At 34.9% G+C, this 24194-nt stretch overlaps 1 protein-coding gene across 1 annotated transcript in view; it reads right to left on the bottom strand.

The window, feature by feature from the left end:
- The window catches only part of UNC13C (unc-13 homolog C), a 617099-nt gene that overhangs the window by 299877 nt on the left and 293028 nt on the right, over positions 1–24194 (bottom strand). The window contains exons 13-16 of the mRNA XM_012469803.3: positions 16730–16886; positions 7106–7174; positions 5323–5412; positions 2947–3075 (exon numbers count right to left, since the gene is read on the bottom strand). Of these exons, the coding sequence (XP_012325226.2) occupies positions 2947–3075; positions 5323–5412; positions 7106–7174; positions 16730–16886 (445 nt within the window). The remainder of the gene's footprint in view (positions 1–2946; positions 3076–5322; positions 5413–7105; positions 7175–16729; positions 16887–24194) is intronic.

Raw genomic sequence — 24194 nt, 5'->3', positions numbered from 1 at the left:
AGTAATCTATGAAATCCACGTAACCAAAAAAGGATTCGTTTTCACAACACTTTTAGATTTTCTATAAATTAATAAGTAACAGACAAGCAAACCAAGAGAAACATCCACAAAAGATTGACAGGCAATTCACAGAACATAAAACTCAAGTATTCATTGATCGTACGTGAAAATACGTTCAAACTCACCAATATTAGAAAAGTGTTTTCCTCCAAAGAAAAAAAAGGAATAGGATGAGATTGGGAAATACAACCAAAATACTATTTTATGTGTAACATTTAATGTCTTTAAACAACAGCTGAGAAATATTGGTAAATGTTAACACATGGTTATATGTAGTAAGCACTGTTTGATTACTACTGTTTGATTTGCTTTCTATAGGTCAAACTGTGGTTCTGTTTTAAGATATTTGAGAAATCTCCATACTACTTTCCACAGTGGCTGAACACATTTACATTCCCACCAACAGTGTATAAGCATTCCCTTTTCTCTGTAGCCTCAACAGTATGTATTGTTTTTTGATGTTTTAATAATAGCCATTCTGCATGCTCATGGATGAGTAGAATCAATATTGTGAAAATGACCACATTGCCAAAAGCAATCTATAAATTCAATGCAATTCTTATCAAAATACTAAAATCATTCTTCACAGAACTACAAAAACAGTCCTAAAATTCATACGGAACCAAAAAAGAGCCCACATAGCCAAAGTAAGACGAAGCAGAAGGAACGAATCTGGAGACATCACATTACCTAACTTCAAACTATACTATAGAGTCATAGCCACCAAAACAGCATGGTAATAGTATAAAAATAAGCACATAGACCAAAGGAAGAGAATAGAGAACATATAAATAAATCTACATACTTACAGCCAACTGATCTTTGACAAAGAAAACATAAACACAAAGTGGTGAAAGGACACCCTAATCAACGAATGGTGCTGTGATAATTGGCAAGTCACATGTAGGAGAATGAAACTAGATCTTCATCTCTCATCTCATACAAAAATCTACTCAAGAGAGAACAAGGAACTTAAATCTAAGACCTGAAACTATAAAAATTCTAGAAGATAACATCAAAGAAACCCCTTGTAGACACTGGCTTAGGCAAAGACTTCATGACCATGACCCAAAAGTAAATGCAACAAATCAAAGATAAATACGTGGGATTTAATTAAAGAGCTTCCACACAGCAAAAGAACAGTCAACAGAGTAAACAGACAACATAGAGTGGAAGAAAATCTTCACAATCTATATATCTGTCAGAGGACTAATATCCAGAATCTACAAGAAACTCAAACAAATTAGGAAGAAAAAAAATAATCTTATCAGAAAGTGGGCTAAGGACATGAACAGACAATTCTCAAAAGAAGATATACAAACAGTCAACAAATATACAAAAAATGCTTAACATCACTAATGATCAGGGAAATGCAGATTAAAGCCACAATGCAATACCACATTACTCCTGCAAGAATGGCCACAGTGAAAAAAAGTGAAAAAATTATAGATGTTGTCATGGATGCAGTGAAAAGTGAACACTTATGCACTGCTGGTGGGAATGCAAACTAGTACAACCACAATGGAAAACAGTGTGGAGATTCCTGAGAGAACTAAGAGTAAAACTACCATTTAATCCAGCAACCTCACCACTGGGTATCTACCCAGAGGAAAAGAAGTCAGTGTACAAAAAAGATACTTGCACACCCAAGTTTATAGCACCACAATTTACAATTCCAAAAATATAGAACCAGCCCAAATGTCTATCAATCAATGAGTGGATAAACTGTGAGATATATATATATAGTATGTGACTTTACTACATAAAGTTATTGGAAGCAGTGAATAAGTTCATGTATAAGAAAGTGATATTCAAATGTGAAGAAAAGGTATGGAAATTCTCAAATTTGCAGGTAATGTAAAATTAAATGAACATACTTTTCTATTTAATACTATTCTAAACTTATTGAAACATATATGTACACCTATATGTATATATATGTATGTGTGTATATATATGTATATATATGTGTGTGTGTATACACACACACACATATATATACACACAAAATGGAATACTACTCAGCCATAAAAGGGAACGAATTAATGGCATTCACAGTAACCTGGATGGAACTGGAGACTATTACTCTAAGTAAAGTATTTCAGAAATAGAAAGCTAAACATTGTATGTTCTCACTCATAAGTGGGAGCTAACCTATGAGAATACAAATGCATAAGAATGATACAATGGACTTTGGGAACTCTGGGGAAAGGGTTGGAGGGGGGTGAGGGATAAAAGACTACAAACTGGGTTCAGCATATACTGTTTGGTTGATGGGTGCACCAAAATCTCACAAATCACCAACTTACTTATGTAACCAAATACATCTGTTCTCCAAAAACCTATGCAAATAAAAATTTAAAATAATAATAAAAATAGCCATTACTACTGATATGAGATTGTATCTCATTGTGGTTTTGGTTTAAATTGTATTTTTGAAATATTTATTAAGTTAACATATATAACAATTTTACTATCCTGTTTTATAAAAATTTCTTTATCACTTTCATGAGGTAAAATGATATGGAAGGCAGTGAGTTAGAGAAAGAACACAGAAATAAGAGTTGGAGTTCTAACATCTAGTCCCAAATCTGCCACCTACCTACGGTGTAACCTTGAGAAAATCACTCGATTCTTCTGAAACTGATTATCCAGCTAAAACCTTAAATAGTGTGTGCCTTTACTACATAAAGCTATTTCAAGGAGTGAATTAGTTCATGTATAAGAAAGTGATATTCAAATGTGAAGAAAAGGTATGGAAATTCTCAAATTTGCAGGTAATGTAAAATTAAAGGAACATACTTTTCTATTTACTATCATTCTAAAGTTACCGAAACATATTAGAAGCAAAAGTGGGGATTATAAAAGACATACATATTTTCTTACCGGGTCTGTTAGCTGGGAGTAAAGTTCATGGCAATTGTCAAAAATATACTTGTATGTAGAATCCAGGCAAGCCCTTACACAGTCCTTCACCACCGTGCTAGCTTTTGGGGGGCTTTGCAGCTCCAGGACCTGACAGACAAAGAGAGGCACTTATTTTCTCAACTGCAACAATAAAACTTTGTAATCCAGTATAAACTACTCAAATATATATTCAATAAATACTCTTAGTTGATTTTTCTATGTTTAGTTGGTGTCATCTTACCACAGGGTTTTAAATATGTAAATATTCATTTTAACTTGCTGATATAAAAACTTATTGAAAATGATAATGGTTGTAAACACTCACATGAAAACACTTAATGTGACCAGTGAAAACTTCATGAATTCTTTGATTTCATTTCATTCCATTATTCAACAAACATTTGTCACTTCCTATATGTCAGATAATGGTGATACAGCAGTGAATGATAGAAACAAAAATCCCTTTCCTTACAGGCTTAAGTTTCAGTAGATAATAAACAAAATAAATATGTGAAATATATTATAGGATGAAGCGTGTCAAAAAGAAAAATGGAGGAAAAATAGGAAGTGCTTAGATGACTATTTTGAGGAGTTTTGCTATTAAGGGAAATGAACTGGGGTAGCAGCTATAGAAGAAAGCAAAGCCAAACAGTATTTTGAAGGCTGTAAAATCAGTAACACATACATAGGGGAAAGCTGACAATTTAGGAGAGTGGAGAGGACTGCTAGACCAATATTTCAGTGCACAACAGAAGAAAAAATCAATTGCATATGTAGAAGAGACCACATTTTCTAAGAAAACAGATGGATCATCAATAGCAAAAAAGAAAAAAAAAAAGAGTATGTGGACACATACAAGGAAGTACGTACTGGGGGAGGTTGTGGGAATATGTGGTTGGAGCTTGAGGATGCTCCTCTTTCTTTCTTCCTATTTTTTTTTGTTGAAATAGAAAGCAAAGTAATCAGCTGGTAGTGAGGGTCAGGGAGGAGTAGTTACAAGTTTAAGGAGATAGTGGTTTAAAGCGAGGAGGCAAGACAGATGAGTAGCAATGTCCTGGCATTCCCCATCCTCACTCCCATTCCTCACTCCTCAATGTCAATGGCAGACATCACTTGTCAATCCAAGTCAACTTGATTGGGTCTGCCCATCATTATCTGCACATTGTTCCAGAAGCTACTGACCGTGCATTAGAACTGATGTAAATTCTATTTATTCTAGTCACCTAGTTCAGCCTGATTTTAAACCAAATGAATTTTAATTTAACTTTAAAGAATCTAAATGAGCACTGATGAAGTTTTTCTTTATGTCTCTCTCTCTCTCTCAACAAAATGCCATTTTTAGAGGTTCTAACTAAAAAAAAATATGGGCAAATGAAAAGAAAAAAATGTTTCTATTTAGGAATTTTCTGAATAAGCATCATAATACTCTATATCAAAGAGTATATATTTTAGCCCATAGCCTGGCAAATAGTTTCTGAAAATGCTTTACATAGGTTGCATTGTAAGCCAAAACTATGACTGTAGAGAAATTTCAATTAAAGCAGAAACTATATATCTAAAAATAAATGCCTGGTTTGTAAGGCCTTGCCAATTATACCAATAGACAGGTGACCGAATATATTCCTACATAGACATTCCCAGGGCTGCATATGGAAGTTGCCACAACTGGAGTAAACTTAAAAGAGTCAGCTACTTTCTTGCAGCAAAAAAGTCGGCAAAACATCTAAGCTAAAACTAAAATTAGAAGTGAACTCCACTTTGGGAGGCCGAGGCAGGAGGATCACGAGGTCAAGAGATCGAGACCATCCTGGTCAACATGGTGAAACCCCGTCTCTACTAAAATACAAAAAATTAGCTGGGCATGGTGGCGCGTGCCTGTAATCCCAGCTACTCGGGAGGTTGAGGCAGGAGAATTGCCTGAACCCAGGAGGCGGAGGTTGTGGTGAGCCGAGATCGCGCCATTGCACTCCAGCCCGGGTAACAAGAGTGAAACTCCGTCTCAAAAAAAAAAAAAAAAAGAAGAAGAAGAAAAAGTGAACTCCATTTCCATTCCATTTAACATTCTTTGGATATTTTTTAAGTGCCACGTCCACTTACTAGAGAGCTTTATCTAAAATGGATTTAACTGAGAACTAAATTCGAGCCAAATGTATCAGAGTATTTTAAGTGTCTAGGATGATCCCTTCTTCACTATACCTTATATTGGAAGATTCATCGAGTTCAGGCAAAGAATAGTATAGCTCAATCGATGGGGTTGACACAGTACTTGATCAAGAAGAGGGTAAAGCAAGACTTTAACGGGGGTGAATGTATTCTATGTCATATCAAAATGGTGACAGAAATAAAATGAGATACCTTCATCCTAAAAAAGGTGATACTTGTTAACAGGTCAACAGTTGATTTCAGGTCTTGCAGTCTTTCAGTATTGCTTGCAGGAAAGTTTTCCTGAAAATGGATAAAGTTGTCAGCATTAAACCTCCTGTGGGAAAATAAACTAAAACTAGCTTCTTGTGAAAGAAAATGGAAAGCAAACTATACAATTTTTAAAATACCCCTAAAGTATCCTTAAAATATTTTTATCATAAAAGATTAAAGAATATAAATAATTTGAAAATATTATCTTTATACTATTGAAAAGTGGTACTTTTCTATTTATTCTTATGATGCAATAAAATGCAAAACAGTATCATTATTACAATGCTATGATGTTATTAATGCTTGCTTCTAAAACAGTCTTGCTACTAAAATTAGGAAGTATACATGTGAAAATATTTTCATGATTCTCTCAAGATAGATACTTTTTATTTTTTTTTAAAGATGGGGTTTCACCATGATGGCCAGGCTGGTCTTGAACTCCTGACCTCAGGTGATCCACCCACCTTGGCGTACCAAAGTGCTAGGATTACAGGAGTGAGCCACTGCGCCCAGCCCAAGATAGATACTTTTTAAAAAATACTTTGGAAATTATACATGTGCTGCATTTGCTTTTAGTCACAAAAAACTTTTAAAAGTTAAAAAAATAACTTTGCCTCATATAGTCTCTCATGAAGTTTGATAAGAAGTATCATTTAAAAATACAGATGTTCAGAATTTTGAAGGAAAGAAAAGTTATAATTAAAAAATTTTTGAACTAAGAAACAATTTTAACTTTGGTCAATTTCACATATTAACATGTTCTTCTGAAGAGCCATTAGGAAAAACCATAGCTAATTACTAGATATTCATGAACTTGAACAGGGTTAGTATGCCTATGATAAGGTGGTGAATGACGTAGCTTCAAGGCCCTTCTTGCCCCCAAATATCTTTCTCAATGGCTTGCATGGTTGTTCTCTTCTCATTATGTTGGCCCCAGATCCATCATAAAATATCCAACTTGAAATAATAACAAATTTGATAAAATTTGGTATTATAACTTCTGTAAGTGTGCAATTAAAGTATTCAATAAGAGACTAATTAAAAGGGAATACCTGGGAGATAGACATGTTCAAATTGACTTAGGATAAGTTGTTAAAGAATGCAAGATGTAAGAGAGCATCTATTAGTTATGACTACAGGCATTTTGTAACGAAAATTTGTAACTAAATTTTTGTAACTAAGATATTTCGTAACTAAAATTATGTGTGTGTATATTTATTCACATATATAAATGAATATATTTGTAGTATGTGTATTTGTTTCCTTGAGAGGTGATATACAGAACTGTTGACAGTGAATTGTGGACAGCTTTCCAAGAACATATGATACTCTTGGTACCATGATCCAGGAGGAGAGAGAATAAGGCAGAAAATTAAGTAGGAAGCTCAAAAACTGGGGAAATGTCAGCAGAATATTTCAGTAACAAAGGATGAGTTTTCAAAAGAAGAAGTGGGCCATAGTCTACTTCATAAATTAGCTGAGGGTCACTGAATCTGATGGCTATTTAAAAAATTATAAAATTAAAGTTGCATGTGTGTACACACACATACACACACACATCAACTCACACAGTATTGCTGTGGTCTAACTATCTAAGTGTGATAGTACCTGAGATCCATATTTTTATTTTTCTATTACATAACAGGTCGTTTTTACAATATGGTAAGAAATTATCTAGACCAAACATAACAGTTTGCTTTTAGGCACGTAATTTTGTACATACCCTATACTTTGACAGATCAATCCTCAAAGAGTTATGCAACTGGTCCAGTAGTTTTATGAATTTTTCCCTCTGTACAAAGCAAACACAAAATAGGAGAATGGAAATACATGACTATTCTAAAGACCTCATAATAATTCTTAGTCTGGTCTCTATTTTTTAGAAAGGGAGGATCAAATATATCAATAATTTGTCTAAGATTATAAAGTTACTATGTGGCATAGCAGTGATTCCAACTCAGGTCTCTTTGACACCAAATTCATGGTCTTTTCCATCAGTCATACTTCCTCTCTGTGATGAATGAGAAATGTGTAACTGTTCTAACAAAGTATCTAGAGATTTGCATTTTATAGGAAGAGATCAGACAAGTAAATTTCTCTACATGTAATAATTCACAGCAATGTAATGCATCAGCAAGAGAAAATACAACCCATCCTTCTTTTTATTCCTGTACTCCACGCCACCTCTCCAGGCAATGTATTACAGTTTTTACACTTCTCCTACCTACAGAAGTGGGAGCGGCTGTTATTTTTGTCAAAACTAATTTGAAACAAAAAAATTTTTTTGGAAGCAAACATAGACTTCATAATCTGAGAGGATCAATTGCTTTTAAAGACAATGTATGATTTAGTGCTAAAAATAGTATAAAAATGGAGCCAAAAAACTGCTGTTGCTTCCTTTTGATGTGGTTTCAGTGCTGCACTGTCCTCACAGAAGTATCTGAAGACAGTGAAAATAAAGAGCTTTTCTCTTAAGTATATGGTTAAAGTTGTGTGGATTAAATAAAAACAGAGACAAAACATAAAAGTCATACACACAATCCTTATACGTAGACACACCACTATTCCGAATCCCAGTTTTCTCATCAAAAATAAAAAAAAAAATGGGAGATGTAAGATTAAATGACATAAAATGTCCCTGCCAACGTTAATATTCTGTAAACACCAAATTGCATTTTGGAGGATATTGACAAAAATGAAAACTTCTCCCAGTAGTCACATAGGAGGTGGATTTATGGGGTATATAACTCTTATGCCTTGAAGTCACTGATCTTGATGGAGTGAGCTGAATATTAACAGGATTTGATAAATTGTTCTTAAGCTGAAGCTCCAATTTTCTAAATAAAATGCCATCATCACATTTATACATCAGTGAAGAAAGTTTGAGTATCACTTTTGTGTTAACCTCTGTGAAGGCAATAAAGAAGTCTAAGAAATGAGCCCTGCCTTCCAGAAGCACGCCGTCTTATTAGGCAGGTTAAGACCCTTTACTGCAACAAAGCTACAGAAAATACAGATGAATTCAATGTCTTAGATCTTTCTCTGCCATTCTCTATTATACCTTCCCAGGGGATGAGGCAAGCTATACAGTCCTTTCTTAACTCTCCAACTTCCATGCATTTGGGTTGGTGGCCCTCAATCCAGATGAGAAAAGAGAAGAACCACTAAAATAATTAGTTTAGGTCACAGTAAAGTTAATCATTCAGATGATTATAAAAGTAAGCGTGATTTGTATTACATCTCTGGATGCCTTATCGTGTATCTGTGATTGGCACAAATCATCAAGACAGTTGAAGTGACTGATCAAGGATACTATGGCCCAAATCATTGTCTCTCTTACACACACTGGGGCAAATGGTGCTGGTTGTCTGTCAAATATGCATTCTCCCACTGTTCCTTACTAAAAGAATATCATGTGTTAAATGTATCCATATGAAATGCTCATCCTTTCAGACCTCTTTTCCTCCAAAAATGACTACATAACATGTTTTTGGCCAATGGGATGCATACCGTTAATTAAATAAAATAGACCCAGCTACCATACTACCAATGACTTAATGTTTTGAAAGATTTTAAAAGAGTGCCTGGCAGATAGTGTTTGCTATATTAGTGTTTGCTATATAATTCTTTCTTAGGGATGCCTTTCAGACTTAACTTATGCCCTTTGTGCTTCTTCCCTTTTCCCACCTAAAACTCTAATAGACTCCAGAAGATAGAGTGCTTATTTCATTCCTGTTAGATGAAAATGAAAAGAACAAATAGAAAAAAAAGGATTGCCTATATCCACCCCACCCCATCTGCCCACCTTTTAAAAATATTACAATACCGAGCAGCTATACCAGCTCTGAATTTCTCACCTCTGGACTCAGGTTCCATGGGTGGGAAAGGAGAGGGAGAAATCTTATTTATTTAAATGTATTAAGTGAGTTTCTATTTCATGCAGTTGAACAGAATTCTGACTGACACAGTTCACACATTTGGTTTCCCTACTTAGACTTTGGTGCCCAGCTGGAAAATTTACATTCAAGGGAAATAGAAAACCGTGAAGAAAACTGCTGGGCTTCTTGTCACTGAATCCGGAACAACATCAGATGATGTGAAATTAAAAGTATGCTGCTGATTGAATTTTCATAGAGATTCTTTAAACAGCAGGACAGCTTGAAATTTAATTTTATTTACAACATTTTGACTTAACTAGAGTAAGACTGCCTTTGCAGAGCAGAGGAAGCCTACTGCCTGTAGGGTGTGATTTGAGGAATAACAAAAGACTGGGTGATTAAAAAATGTTTCCCTGAGGGACATGGCACAATATCTAAAACTACCACATTATTCAGTTTTTTTATTAAATAAGGGCCACGTATGTCTAGTAGGGGACAAATCAATAATAAAAATAATAAATATTATCACAGGTTCAAAAATACAGTTAGAATAAGATCTGGTGTTTGGTAGCACAATAGGGCAACTATAGTTAACAGTAATTTTTTGTATATTTCAAAATAACTAAAAGAGTGGAATTGGAATGTTCCCGACATGAAGAATTGATAAATGCTTGAGATGATATTCAGCTATTCTGATTTATCATTACATATTGTATGCATGTATCAAAATTTCCCTTGTACTGCATAAATATGTACAACTATCATGTATCTGATTAGAAATTAAAATAAATTATAAAAATAAATTAAAGGTAAATCTAAGCAATAAAAAAAGAACTTGGTTTAATTGATTGACCAGAATAACTAGACCAGGTATCAGTAAACTGTCTACAAAGGGCTAGGTAGTAAATATTTTTCACTTTGACAACTCTGTTTCAACTATTCAGTCTGACACTATAGCATAATAGCTGCCATAGACAAAGTGTAAACTAATAGGCATGACTGCTTTCCAGTGAAATTTTATTTATGGATGTGGAAATTTGAATTTTAGATAGTTTTAATGTGTCACAAAATAACAGTCTTTAAATCTTTTTTCAACATTAAGAAGTATTTTAAAAATTCTTAGCTTATGGGCCTTACAAAACTAGTTGGTGAGTTGGTAGAATGGATTTGGCCCATGGGCAGGGAGGAGGAGGAAGTCGCTTCCCTGATTGTGCACCTTCAGGAAGTTTCCCCCAGGATGTGGGGAACTGTGGAAGGAAAAGCTCTTGTAAAGAAGGGGTATGATAACCTCTGCATCACCCTCAGCTCCTCTCATTAACTTCTTTCTTTCTCAAAGTCTGGCTCCAACAGCAGGGATGAATTTAACCAGAAGGTAATGATACTTAAGCTTCTCAGCTCTCACCTAATTCAGCACCCTTGGGAGGAGCTAACTATGTATTCATGCTATCTTCGATTTTTGTAAAATTTTCAGGAATAAGATAAAAAGAATTCAGAACAGGATGAGCAAATTGTAACACTTTTTTTCCAGATCATACCAAAAACACCAATTCATAAAGACTTTTCAAATAGAGATAATCCATAGGCAATTTTGATAATTTTTAAATAATTCAACTAGTGTTAAACATATGAACATATATTTACAGCTCTTGTTGATTTGAGATTAATTTTGATACCAACAGAAATATGACAAAATTATGAAAGGCCAATAAAATGATACTTTCAATGACAAACTAATTAATAAATTTCACCAATTCAAAGTATATTTAAAGAGTTCCTTCACAGGAAAACTTGAAAAGCATTGAAATGTTATAGTTCACTGATCAAGACACCCTTAGCATACCCCTCAGCCTGATTAAACTTTAGATAGGCTTCTGCTTGACTCTACTTCTAGACCTCCCTTTTCTTAAAGCATTTTCTTTAGAACACTTACTTGTAATTGTTCTTTTTCTGCTCCTTCACATGTAAATATTTTTAAAAGCCTCTTGCCAGCTTCATAATCCAAGAATGTCTCCCGGAAAGACATGGGAGACTTCTCTTTGAAATGTAATCACCAAGGAGAAAGCACCCCTATCCCCCATCCTTCTTGGGATGATAGGAGCCTAACTTCCAACAGATGTAATTAGCAAACAAAAATGGCATAATCACAGAAAAAGAAAACTGCAAACTTGTTACATCCCATTACTCAACCTTCCCACTGTCATCTTTCACCACTTTCTCCTTATTTCAGTCTTGCCTTTCATTTCAGTGGAGTTGAGCTCAAATTGAGTTCTGGCCTCCCTCCCCTATTGCAATAGCCTTGAATAAGGTTTGTCTTGACTGTTTAACTTTGTCAGCTGCAATTTTTGCTTTTACATCACATATGAAAAAAATAATAGGTATTTCCAAATTTTATGAAAATCACTAAAATGCATGTAGCATAGTGAAACTGAAACAAACTCTTCTAAAGTGTTAATTAATAAAAAGTCATCTCTGCTAAATTAAAAACAATTATAAAAATATTTCACATTTCTTTTTGTCATATGAAGAAGTGATTTTAAAAAAATGCAGCCAAAAGAGTATAGAAAGAAAATACTATAGAGATTGGTTGGTCAATAAAAATATCATTTATACTTGGGTATAATTTATATTTGAGGATGTATACACTCATGGAAAACACAGCTAGAAAATATCAATTTTACTATTGATTGATATTTGTATTTCAAGATAATTCACTAAAAAATTTCCTAAAGACATTTCCAAAATTAAAATATTGACTGACTGCCACCTCATGGAGTTTTGTTTCTTATCAACTCCTGATCTACTCATGAGTGCCTTCAACATACATAGAGACTTTTTTTGTCTGGACTCCAAATAAAATTTACACTCAGTGATGTGATGGTAAAGTGGCTGTGTGAAAGCAAAAAGCCTTGATTTTTAGCATTTGCTAACCATCATGTTGTAAGTACTTTTACTATGTCCAATTTCAAGGATGGCTGTGTTTAACAATCAGCTTGAAACATTCCTGAAAATTTACCAATCAGTTCTCATGAGCAGGTACCAGCCAGCTGTAGCATACCACTGTTCTACAATCAATTTTCAACAATCTACTCCCTGAGTTACCTTTTGAACCTGAAACTTCCCTTTTGAAATGTTAACTGAAAGGTGCTATTAATACGTTCCTCCCACAATCTTCTGTCTCTGCCTGTTTTCTCTGCTCCACTCTCTTTTGTCCTTTTTCCCACTTCTCCCCTCCTTCTTTCTTAGTGTCCATCATGCTTCTCATGATGCCACTTATCAAAAACTAAAGCTAATGTCAAATCACTTTACCTTGTCTTTTCACTCCATTATCTTTATATGAATTGCCTCACCTTACTATGGCCACTTTTCTGCAAAATTTTGGCCTAGAATCAATCCAACTATCTGCTGCAGCATCAGAATGCTGACACACCCTAAGAAAGACTCACAGTCATAAGAATTGTGACAACAAACTTATAGTGCCAACAGCAAATGACACTTTCAGCTTTACTAGGAATTTCTTTTTATATGTCCCTGAAAGATTCTTTTTAGTATTCCGCTCAGTAGCTTCTCCAAACTTTTACCACCGCCTTCACCTCCTGCAACAATTTCACACACTTGTAAATGAGCAGTCCTTGTCCTTCCAGACAACTTTAAAAAAGGATTAAAAAATAAAGTACAACTACCCCAACTTTTCACTTCTATATCAAAAGCTTAGTGTTCTCTGCAAGGACTCTCACACTATTTCCTCAAATTTCAGAACAGAGCTTGTCCTTGCTCGTTCTAAAGACTAGTCTCTCCTGCCCACAGTACTTATAGTCACCTCTTCTCCCACCTGATAAATTCACAGCCTCACTCTTGCACCTAACTCCTTTCCTAAAACTGTATAAACATGTTTATATTTTCCTTATTAAATAATTTTAAAATACCTACCCAAGCAGATAATAAAAATAAAGTCTCTTTTTATATGGAAAAACCTTCTTACACTTGCCCAATCTCTGTTTTTTGCTTCTCATTTAAGTTCCTGGAAAGAATAGTCTATTTTCTCAACCAATTTCCCCTTTTCTTTCAGAATTTTATTATCAAGTTAATACAGATTTAAGATATTTTATAAAACATTTTAAGTGTTGTATAAATACTAATACAAAATAAAACCAACAATCTGTCAGCTGTAATCCAACCAGTGGCTACATCATTGGTATTTTAGCACATTTCCTTCCAGTCTTATTTCTAAACCTGTATGTGTGTGTGTGAATGTGTGTGCATGTGTGTGTGCGTGTGTTTTCAATGTTGCAATTAAATTGCATATAGCTTTATAGCATACTGTTTTCACTTATCATTATATCATGTGCATTGCTTAATTATGAAACTCTTCCATAGAAACTTGACGTTTAATGACTGTATCATATTTTAGTGAATAAATGACCTTTAATTTAAATAACTGTTCTTCTGTGCCAGGGCGATGCATCTTTTGGCTTCCATGGGTCACATTAGAATAAGAAGAAGAATTGTCTTGGGCAACAGATAAAATACATTAACACTAAGGACAGCTGATGAGCAATAAAAAAATAGCACATAAGTCTCATAATGTTTTAAGAAAGTTTAAGAATTTGTGTTGTGATATATTCAAAGCCATTCTGGGCTGCATATAGCCCATGGCCATCGGTTGGACAAGCTTTTTCTATGCCATTTACTGAACAGTCTTCATAAAATCAGGCTTTAACTTCAATTGCTTCACTGACCGATGACCTTCTACTTGCCAAATCCAACGGGCTAATTTCTTTCTCTATTTTACTTGAAGTCTCTATGACAGTTAACAATATTACATACTACCCTTTTTCCAAAATACTTTACCTTGCCTTTTACGATATCACTTTTTTTAGAGACAGGGTCTCATTCTGTCACCTGGGCTGGAATGCAGTAGTGCAATAAAATCACATTTTTTAAAATCATTGTCATGCAATTGGTCCAACCATTTTCCTAGGTAAACGTTGCTTGTATCTCTTCTGTATACCCAAGGGTTCTGTCCTTCTCACATTATTCTTGATCAATTTTCATTCACATCATGATTTCCAGTAAGATTTATACATACATGAAAGGTTCTAAATGTCTAATGGTTTTCTTTTCTTAAAGATTTTACAATTCTCATAGGTAAGAAACTTTTTTCCACTGGTTTATTTTTTGAAGTCTCAAAATGTATAGGTTATGCACCTTTGAGAAGGATCAAGAAGAGAGCATATAATTGTCACTATGATGACAGAATCAGCTTTAATAGTCAAGTGAATAAAAATCTAAGGCTCCAACGTAGAGGCAGGAGATATTATACTTAGGTATATCTGACTCAGCAAATGGCATTATTTTCAATAGTTAGAACAACATAGTCAAATTTATATACCAAATCACCAACTTACCATGATGTAGTTTAAAGAAACATTTCTATTTCTTTTATCCCTATTCTATAATAAGTTATTGGATTTAAAAAATGAAGTTTGTTATAACCACATTGCCACTAAAACACTAAACTGTACTGAAATCAATCTGCTCTCTCTTCTTTGGGTCAGCATGAAGTAAAGGAGCAAGTTATCTAATTTTCCTCCAGGTAGTTTTTATTGTGGCTATTAATCACTTAAACACATCTTTCTCAGAGGGAGAAAGGCTCAATGTTCCATGAGGTTGACTTATTCTTCACTATATACACAGAAGGAATATTAGAAGCAAAACAATTTCATAGCACAGAATGTTTTATGTTACAGGTAAAATCCCAAGACAAGAAGCGCTGTTACCAAGATGAGGTTTTCATAACAAAACTGTTCTATGATCTGGTATTTGGTAACAACAGTATTTTGTTGAGCTGGCTAGGGAAGGTTCTTTGGTTCCAGCTTCTACAAGAGTCAATCTGTCCATCAAAAGTAGCTGATACTGTACATTATGCTTTAGGTAAGGTAGGAGAGACAAAATTCTCATACTTTATATAATGAAATTTTAACTTTTACAATTGGCTTGCCATCTTTTATTTCATTTTATCATTATTTTAAATTTGAGAAACATGATAAAGTAAGAATTATCTTCTTTATTGAGCATGTTGAGGAACTGACGCTCAGATGACTAAACTGACTTGCTAAATTTCAATAGAAACTTAAACTCCATAACTCCCAACCCAAAGAGTATTCTCCTTTACTGGCATTTAATTTGATTTGTCATTAAACAGCAATTACATTTTCCTTTGATTATTCTAATTCACCTCATACACCTCACACGCCTTTCTCTTTTATGGGAAAAGGACAGAAAAAGAGTAAACACAAAAGGGCATCTTTTTCCCTATTGGGTTTTCACCCTTTTATTTGCTATGTCGACTGTTTCTATTCTATGACACGTAACTCAAAATTTGATTTCTAAACAACATTCTCTGTAACAAAAATATATTCAGTGAACTAAATTGGAAGTGCAGTGCATTTTTTTTTTTCGTGGAGGAAACTAAGATAAATTGTGGGAAAGTGATTTTTTCATGACACCATATTGTCATGCAAAAATCACTTTCCCACAATTTATCTTAGTTTCTCCCATGAAAAAAAATAATAACAAAAAACCTGTCTCAGAGGGTTACTGAAAAGCACTACTGCCTACTCATTTGCCCTGACCAGAAACCTGGGAATATTTCCAGGCATCTTCTCCTTCCCTCCCGTCCATGTCCCCAAACAAACCAAATGCTGTTGATGCTGTTGATTTCATGCCCTGAAAAGCTTGGTATCTATCCTCTCTTCTCCATCTCCACCAATTTTTAATTTTGATTCTTACCACTTTACTACAAATATTCTTAATTTACAATCTATTTCCAGTCTTGCCAGTTTCAGTCATAGTATACTTGTACAGAAAGAGTTACAGTGATGGATGCAACAGATGAATTCTGGAGGCTCCTTTGTGTCCCTGAATTTCTACTTTTCAATGCATTTCTTGATGCCTTTGCATATCTCAGATGGTCAGCCTTAATTAGGTACAGATTGTTTTTCTTAGGCTCCTTAAACAAATACTACGTTTTACTTAGAGGATGTGCCATTATCCAGCAGTACCAGAAGGAACCAGTAGGAAGTGCAAATGGAGCCTAATATGTTCCAGAGAAGGCAGCCAAGCTCACACTCACCAGGGAACTGTATCTACAAGACAGTGAATCTGAAATGGTGAATCCCAAATTTGCTACATTGAGAATGCCCTATAGAGTCCCAGCATTCTCTTATAAACTCTGTTTTTCCCTCACTGAAAAAGATCCCTTCAGATATGAAGACTCAATCTAATGAAAATTCCTATTGACTGTCAAAGCTAATTTACTAAAAGGTTTCAAATAAACTTTTAGCTGGATTCCATTAGGCTATTCCCTAAAATTTCCTTTCTGCGATAAGATTCCAAGAATATCTTAAGTCCCTTGAAATGTAACTTCCATAAGCTGCCAGGAATTTTAATGCTTAAAAAACTATACTTACACCAAAGTTGGTTGCAGCAAATCGATCTGAGGCAGAAACCTGTACATTTGTTGAAACTGTTGTGTGAGCATAGAAGGCATTTATATTAGCCAGCAAGGTGCTCATGACGGCAGGGACACCAGGGCACATGTATTTAGAAGACAGACATGAAAAGTGCCTGCAAGACAAAAAAACATAAAGTGCTTTTAAAACAAAAATTAATTCAGTGCCTCCTTCAATGATATGAAGTTAAAACCAAGTAAAAAAAATTAATTAATTTGTGCAACAACAGAGCTTCTAATATAAGCAATTAAGTAATTCCACAGCTACATCTATGAAAAGGAGAGAAAACTGCACCATCTCTAATTGAAAGAAAAACAATTTTGGCCTTTTGAAAATTTCTCATTCACAAATGTAAAGTGGCTTAATTAGAATGTAATTTGCCCTTTTTGCCCATGGACGCTGCCGAGAAAACATTGTTAAAGTCTCCCTTGACACTGCAGTCATGTTGAAGTCAGAGTTTTCTAAAGACCCTGAACAGCTGCAGAAGCTCTGCATCAGAGGGTTGAGCTTTGAAAAAGTTAATGCGAGTCTAAGGAGCGACAGGGAACACTCAGACTGTGTGATAATGAGAGATCCAAACGCCAAGTGCTACAGAGGCTTTAGGTTTGTCACATATGCCACATGGAGGAGGCGGATGCAGCCATGAACGCAGGGCACACAGGTGGATGGAAGAGTTGTGGAAACAAAGAGAGGGTGTTTCAAGAGAAGATTCTCAAAGACCAGGTACCCACTTAACTCTGAAAATGACCTTTGTTGGTGGCATAAAAAAGACACTGAAAGACAGTACGCAAAAAATTATTTTGAACAATACAGGAAAATTGAAGTGACTGAAATCATAACTCAGGCAGTGGCAAGAAAAGGGGTTTTGCTTTGTAACCTTTGATGACCATGACTCTGTAAATAAGATTGTGAATCACTGGTCATTAGAGAAATGCAAATCAAAACCACACTGAGATACCATCTCACACCAGTTACAATGGTGATCATTAAAAAGTCAGGAAACAACAGATGCTGGAGAGGATAAGGAGAAATGGGAATGCTTTTACACTGTTGGTGGTAGTATAAATTAGTTCAACCATTGTGGAAGAAAGTGTGGGGATTCCTCAAAGATCTAGAACTAGAAATATCATTTTGCCCAGCAATTCCATTACTGGGTATATACCCAAAGGATTACAAATTATTCTACTATGAAGACACATGCACATGTATGTTTATTGCAGCACTGTTCACAATAGCAAAAACTTGCAACCAACCCAAATGGCCATCAGTGACAGACTGGATAAAGAAAATGTGGTACATATATACCATGGAATACTATGCAGCCATAAAAAGGGACGAATTTATGTCTTTTACAGGAACATGGATGAAGCTGGAAACCATCATTCTCAGTAAACTAACACAAAAACAGAAAACCAAACACCACATGTTCTCACTCATAAGCAGGAGTTGAACATTGAGAACACATGGACACAGGGAGGGGAACATCACAAACCGGGGCCTGTTCGAGATTGAGGGGCTAGGGGAGAGAGAGCATTAGGAGAAATACCTAATGTAGATGACAGATTGATGGGTGCAGCAAACCACCATGGCATATATATATACCTATGTAACAAACCTGCACGTTCTGCACATGTATCCCAGAATTTAAAGTACATATACATAAAAGAAAGAAAGAAAAGAAACACTTTACTATAAATGGCCACACTCTGAGGTAAGAAAAGCCCTGTCAGAGCAAGAGATGGCTAGTGTCTCACTCAGTCGAAGAGGTCAAAGGAGTCCTAAAAGCTTTTGTGGTAGTCATGGAGGTGGTTTCAGGGGGATAACAACTTTGGTCATGGAGGAAAGTTTAGTGGTTGTGTGGCTTTGGTGGCAGCTGTGGTGGTAGTGGATATGGTGGCAGTGGGGATGAGTATAATGGTTTGGTAATAATGGAAGCAATTTTGGAAGAAGTAGTGGAAGCTACAACGATTTTGGCAATGATAAGAGTCAATCTTCAAATGTTCGACCAACGAAGGGTGAAAACTTTGGAGGTGGAATCTCTGGCTCCTGTGGCTATGGAGGTCAATATTTTGCCAAACCAGGAAACGAGGTGGCCAAAATGGTGATTCCAGTGGCAGCAGTAGCTAGGGCAGTGGCAGAAGATCTTAATTACTGCCAGGAAACAAAGTTTAGCACAAGAAGAGAGCCAGAGAAGTGACAAGAAAGCTACAGGTTACAATACAGTTGTGAATTCAGCCAGGCACAGGGGTGACACGGCCTAGCTGCTGTCAAAGAAGCTTTAGACAATACTTGTGTCAAAAAAGTTTTAGACAATACTCATATGTATAGGCAAAAAACTCGAGGATTACACTTGTGACTAATTATATAACAGGTGATTTTAGTTTCTGTTTCATGTAAAGCATTCCAATAAATGTTTTTAATGCAGATTTTTTGTACCTTTTCCATTGATTAATAAATGTAATAGTTTGATCATAATGCTGAATAAATGCATTTTTAAAAAAAAAAAAAACATAATTTGCAACAAAGATGTGTAAACTCAGCTGTGAATGTTCCATGTACACACCAAAAGTACAATTTCCAGTGGAATTTAGCACCATCAGAAAACAACTATTCAGGAGTCTCCCTCCTTCTTCAACCCTCCTTCTACTCATTTTGGTTCCCGAAATGCCATATTTTAACCAAAACGTTCTTTCTCATTTGCATGCCTCTCACAGTTGTGAAGTAGCAAGACACCCTCCTCTCATTATACACTGAATGAATAAGTCAACTTAACATCTGACTTGAGTCCAGTTTGTATGGTCTTTCAGAAAGAAGTATCTTCCGTAAGCAATTCTCTTTTCTAAGCACTTTGTTACAGACAAGATTTAATTAGGCAAAGAGATGAATAATGAGAACAGATTGAATAATGCCAGCTTTAAGCTTAAAGATCATTTCTTTTAAACCTTGAATAATGGTATAATTTATACCCATCAAAAGCACGAAGTGTCCAATTTTGTTACAGCTCTCAAGGAAACCTGTTTCATTTGAACTATAACAAAAGACTTGAAAATGGAAAGCATAGCTTATGATAAAAGTGAAAGATAAAATATACATAGAGGAAAGAAAACGTCACTGTATAATGTGATCCTATTTTGCTCTCATATCTTACTATGCCGCCGAGGCATCTATACATTTCTGACCTTTGTTTTATTGAACTCATACATAAACAGCTAGACCTGAGTGGCACTCCTACAAAAAATAGATGGTGGTCCTGAAAACTATGGCTTTTCTTAGATCATAACCAGGTAGCTTGCTACCTACCTTGTCATAATATTGATTAACAAAATAGGTTAAATCTTTAAAGGTGCATCTTCAAGAATCATGAATAAAAATTTATGCTATGAGAGTTCCACAATTTGTGCCACTTAACCCTGCACTCAGATTACTAATGACAGCTTCTGTAAGGAAATAAGTATTATGACTTTATCATCTACTAAATGTATTATAATTAATCTGTATTGAGAATCCACAAATAATATAGTTTATTTGATAAAAAGAAATTTAAAAAATAGAAATGAAAAATTCTTTGACCTATGCTATCACATTTCCTTCTTTTTCAACAATTCACAAGTAATTACATTCGTCAGACTGAAATCACAGGTCAAGAATTGTGGAAAATGTAATGTATAAAATGGTGTAGGTGACCATATAAGAACTCGGGGGAAAAAGAGATATAGAAACACCATAGTCAATTTTGAAAATACACTGTTAAGACACTCAAAAACTAAGGGGTTATTACCCAGACTATGCATTGTGTATTTAAAGGGATACTGGGGTCATCAGGCTGAGTAATATTATTCTTGGTTTTAAACATGATTGGAGTTCTCATAAAGCTCATATGTGACTCAGACTTTATTTTATAGCTGCCATCTTGAGATTTTTGGTGCATGGTTAAGGAGGCAACAGCAGCTTAGTGGTTACTTTAAGTATAGATACTAGAGCAACACAGGAATAAGTTAAAATTAATTAGGCAAACAGATGTAAGATGTAATGTAAGAGTGAATGGTGATTACTGATAGAGAAATTGTGCATGCTTTTTCAGGACATAGAATGACTTGATGCTAAATAATAAAGATACACAGATTCTTACACATGGAGAATAAAAAAAGAAACTTAGAGATCACCCGATTGAACTTCCCTCTCAAATCTAGAAACTCTGTTATTGGATCCCTGACTGATAGTCATCATCCCTTTGTTTGTCTACATCAAGTAACAGGGAGCTCACTACTTTGGAGAGAACTTGTCTCATAATTGGACAACTATAAGAGAGTCCGTGACTTTGACATCTGGTGCATCTCACGCCAAAGGCTATAATTCAGAACACCTAGTATAAAGTTATAGCACAATTAAAATGAAACTATCATCAACAATCTAAGGGAAATGAACTGTTCTGCCTAAAGGAAGGTAGGTTAAAAAGTCAAAACAGCCTGTGAGAGGCATACAAATGCAACAGAATGTTTTGGTTAAAATATGGCATTTCGGGAACCAAAATAAGTAGAAGCAGGGTTGAGGAAGGAGGAAGACTCCTGCATAGTTGTTTTCTGATGGTGTTAAATTCCACTGGAAACTGTACTTTTGGTACATTCACAGTTGATTTTACACATCTTTGTGGCAAATTATGTTCTTTTTTAAAAAAAATCTGATTAAAAATAGTCAAAAGACCTGAATAGGCAGTTTTCAAAGGAAGACACAGAAATGGCTAAAAGGTATATGAAAAAACGTTCAACATCACTAATCATCAGGAAATTGCAAAATAAGACCACATCAGATATGACCTCACTCCTATTAGAATGGCTATTATCCAAAAGACAAAAGGTAAGACGTGTTGGCAAGGATATGGAGAAAAGGAAATCCTTGTACAATGTTGGTGGGAATGTAAATTAGTGCAGCCATTATGGGAAATAGTATGGCAGTTCCTCAAAAAACTAAAAAATGGGACAATCATATGATTCATCATTCCCATTAATGGGTATATCTACAAATAAGACAGCAGCATGTCAAAGATATATCTGCCCTCCCACGTGTACTGTTGCACTATTCACAACAGCCAAGGAATAGAATCAACCTAAGTATCTATCAATAGATGAATGGATAAAGAAAATATGGTTATATACACAGGAGAATACTGTTCAGTCATAAAAAGAAGAAAATCCTGCCATTTGCAACAACATGGATGAACCTGGAGGACATTAAGTGAAATAAGCCAGACAACAGAAAGACAAATACAGCATGATCTCACTCATATACACAGCCTAAAAAGTTGAAGTCAAAGAAGTAGAGAGTAGAAAGGTACGTACTAGAGGCTGGAGCAGTTAGGGGTTGCAAGGTTGGGAAGATCCTGGTCAAAGGATATAATGTGATATTTGAATGGGGGCATAAGTTCTAAAGATCTGTTTTACAGAATGGTGACTATCATTAATGATGATATTTTATATTTCTGAAAAATGCTGGGAAAATGGATGTTAAAAGTTCTCCCACAAAAATGGTAACTATGTGAGATGATACATATGTTAATGAGCTAGATTTAGCCATCCCACAGTGTATATTTGCTTTAAGGCATCATGTTGTACATTATGAATATGTATAATTTTATCTGTCAGTTAAAAAACACTAAATAAATTTGAAAGAAAATGACACAATTACTGAACAATGCTCACTTCTTAAAAGTCAAGTGAGGGAAATAGAAATGCAGTATGGGAAGATTAGAGGTATGAAAAACCATCCTTTGCCTATTTTATACTTTGAGATGGTTAAGCAAATATTTTGACTATAAAAAACCCTAAGAAATTGTGGCTTTTGAATATCAGAGCAATGTTTCATGACCAAAATGAGAGGTTAATAAATAATTCAAAGATTATATGTGAAAATTTATATAATTCAGGAAACATCATGTATATAAATGCAGTCTTGAGTTACATAGTTTAATACAATATTTGCTATGCATTTATCATTAATGCTAACATATATTATTCACAGAAAAATTAGAAAAAAGTAATGTCAAACTTATATTCACACTTAAAACATCTTTTAAGAATAACTTCAGTGTATAGTCAAATAGTAAGTATAATACATTCTCCTATGAAAATTGATTAGAATTAGTATTGGAATTTACTCCAAGAGTTTTCTAGTGTTTAACCATTTATTTCCTATTGAAGCCATCTGGTCAGGGTACTATTTCTTCATTGGCTATATACTTACTGTATTCCTAGCAATCTTTTTAGGGGCAATGATCTGGAGATGATTAAAACATAGTCATGATCTAATAAAATCATACTCCTAATTGAGAAGCACATACCTTAAATCCTAATTTTGTTGTACAACAGAAGTGTAATCACAGAGATAGCCAAAAGGTTTAGCTAGGCCATAGGATAAAGGAGCAGACCTGGAGGTGCAGGGCAAGTCTCCAAAGGCGAACTGAATCCCATAGTGGTGAACAGAGGAGAAGTCAGAGAGAAACACAAGGACTACAGGATGAGAGTTGAGGTAATGATTATGGAAGAGTGAAGAGTTTAGCATCTTTTCAAGTTGGTTCAACAAATACTTACTGAACACACCTAAATGGCAGATACTATATTAGCTTTAGGTATGAAGTAATGAATCTACTTATAGACTACTGGGGGAATCAGTCACATAATAAATTTAATAGAGTTATGTAAAAATTACGAAAAAGGCATAGTGCTATGGAGACAATGAGTTGAATGTATACATCACAGCCGGGTGAGGAGGGTCAGGGAAGACTTCTTGAAATGAGGCTGGGCTAATAGTCAATGAATGACTAAGAGATAGCCAAGCCTGGCATAAGGTTTGATATCACTGATGGATAAAAATGTATTCCAGAAGAATGAAAAAGTACAAATCAAGGCACTACGGAAAGAAATAAAATATTGCGTAAAGTGAACTCTAGCAATTTTAGGTTAACAGAGCCCAAATTTCCAGGAAAGCATTTAAGAATGGTATGGCCAAAGATAAGGCTGAGGGGTTTATAGAGAGCCTTGTGTAACATGTTAGAAAAGTTGGATCTATTCTATACATCAAAAGACGTTTTGGACAAAGTTCAAAATCTTACAGGGTAAATATAAGTTAAAAAGTATCAGGAAGGAACTCTAGTTCTTCAACATGTAATAAGAAGTGAAATAATCAGATCTGGATTTTAAACAGGTTAATTTGATGGGAGGAGCATATAGGAGGATGAGTTTAAGGAAGGTGAAAGTAAAGAGTCCAATTAGGAGGCTATAAAGGGAAGAGATGATGGATGTCTGAACTAGGGTAGTAGTGTGTAGATGATGAGAAGGAAATGGATTTGAGAAATATTCAGAGAGGAAAAACTGTCAGGACTTAGAAGTGATAAGGAGAGAGGGATGGGGAAGAGAAAAAGTTAAGTTTC

This window comes from Aotus nancymaae, unplaced genomic scaffold (genome assembly GCF_030222135.1).
Source record: "Aotus nancymaae isolate 86718 unplaced genomic scaffold, 86718_ANA_hifiasm-v0.15.2.pri h1tg000062l, whole genome shotgun sequence".
In the NCBI taxonomy this organism is placed as follows: domain Eukaryota; kingdom Metazoa; phylum Chordata; class Mammalia; order Primates; family Aotidae; genus Aotus; species Aotus nancymaae.
The sequence above is the reverse complement of the archived record's forward strand: the minus strand, read 5'-3'. Positions and strand labels throughout refer to the sequence as shown.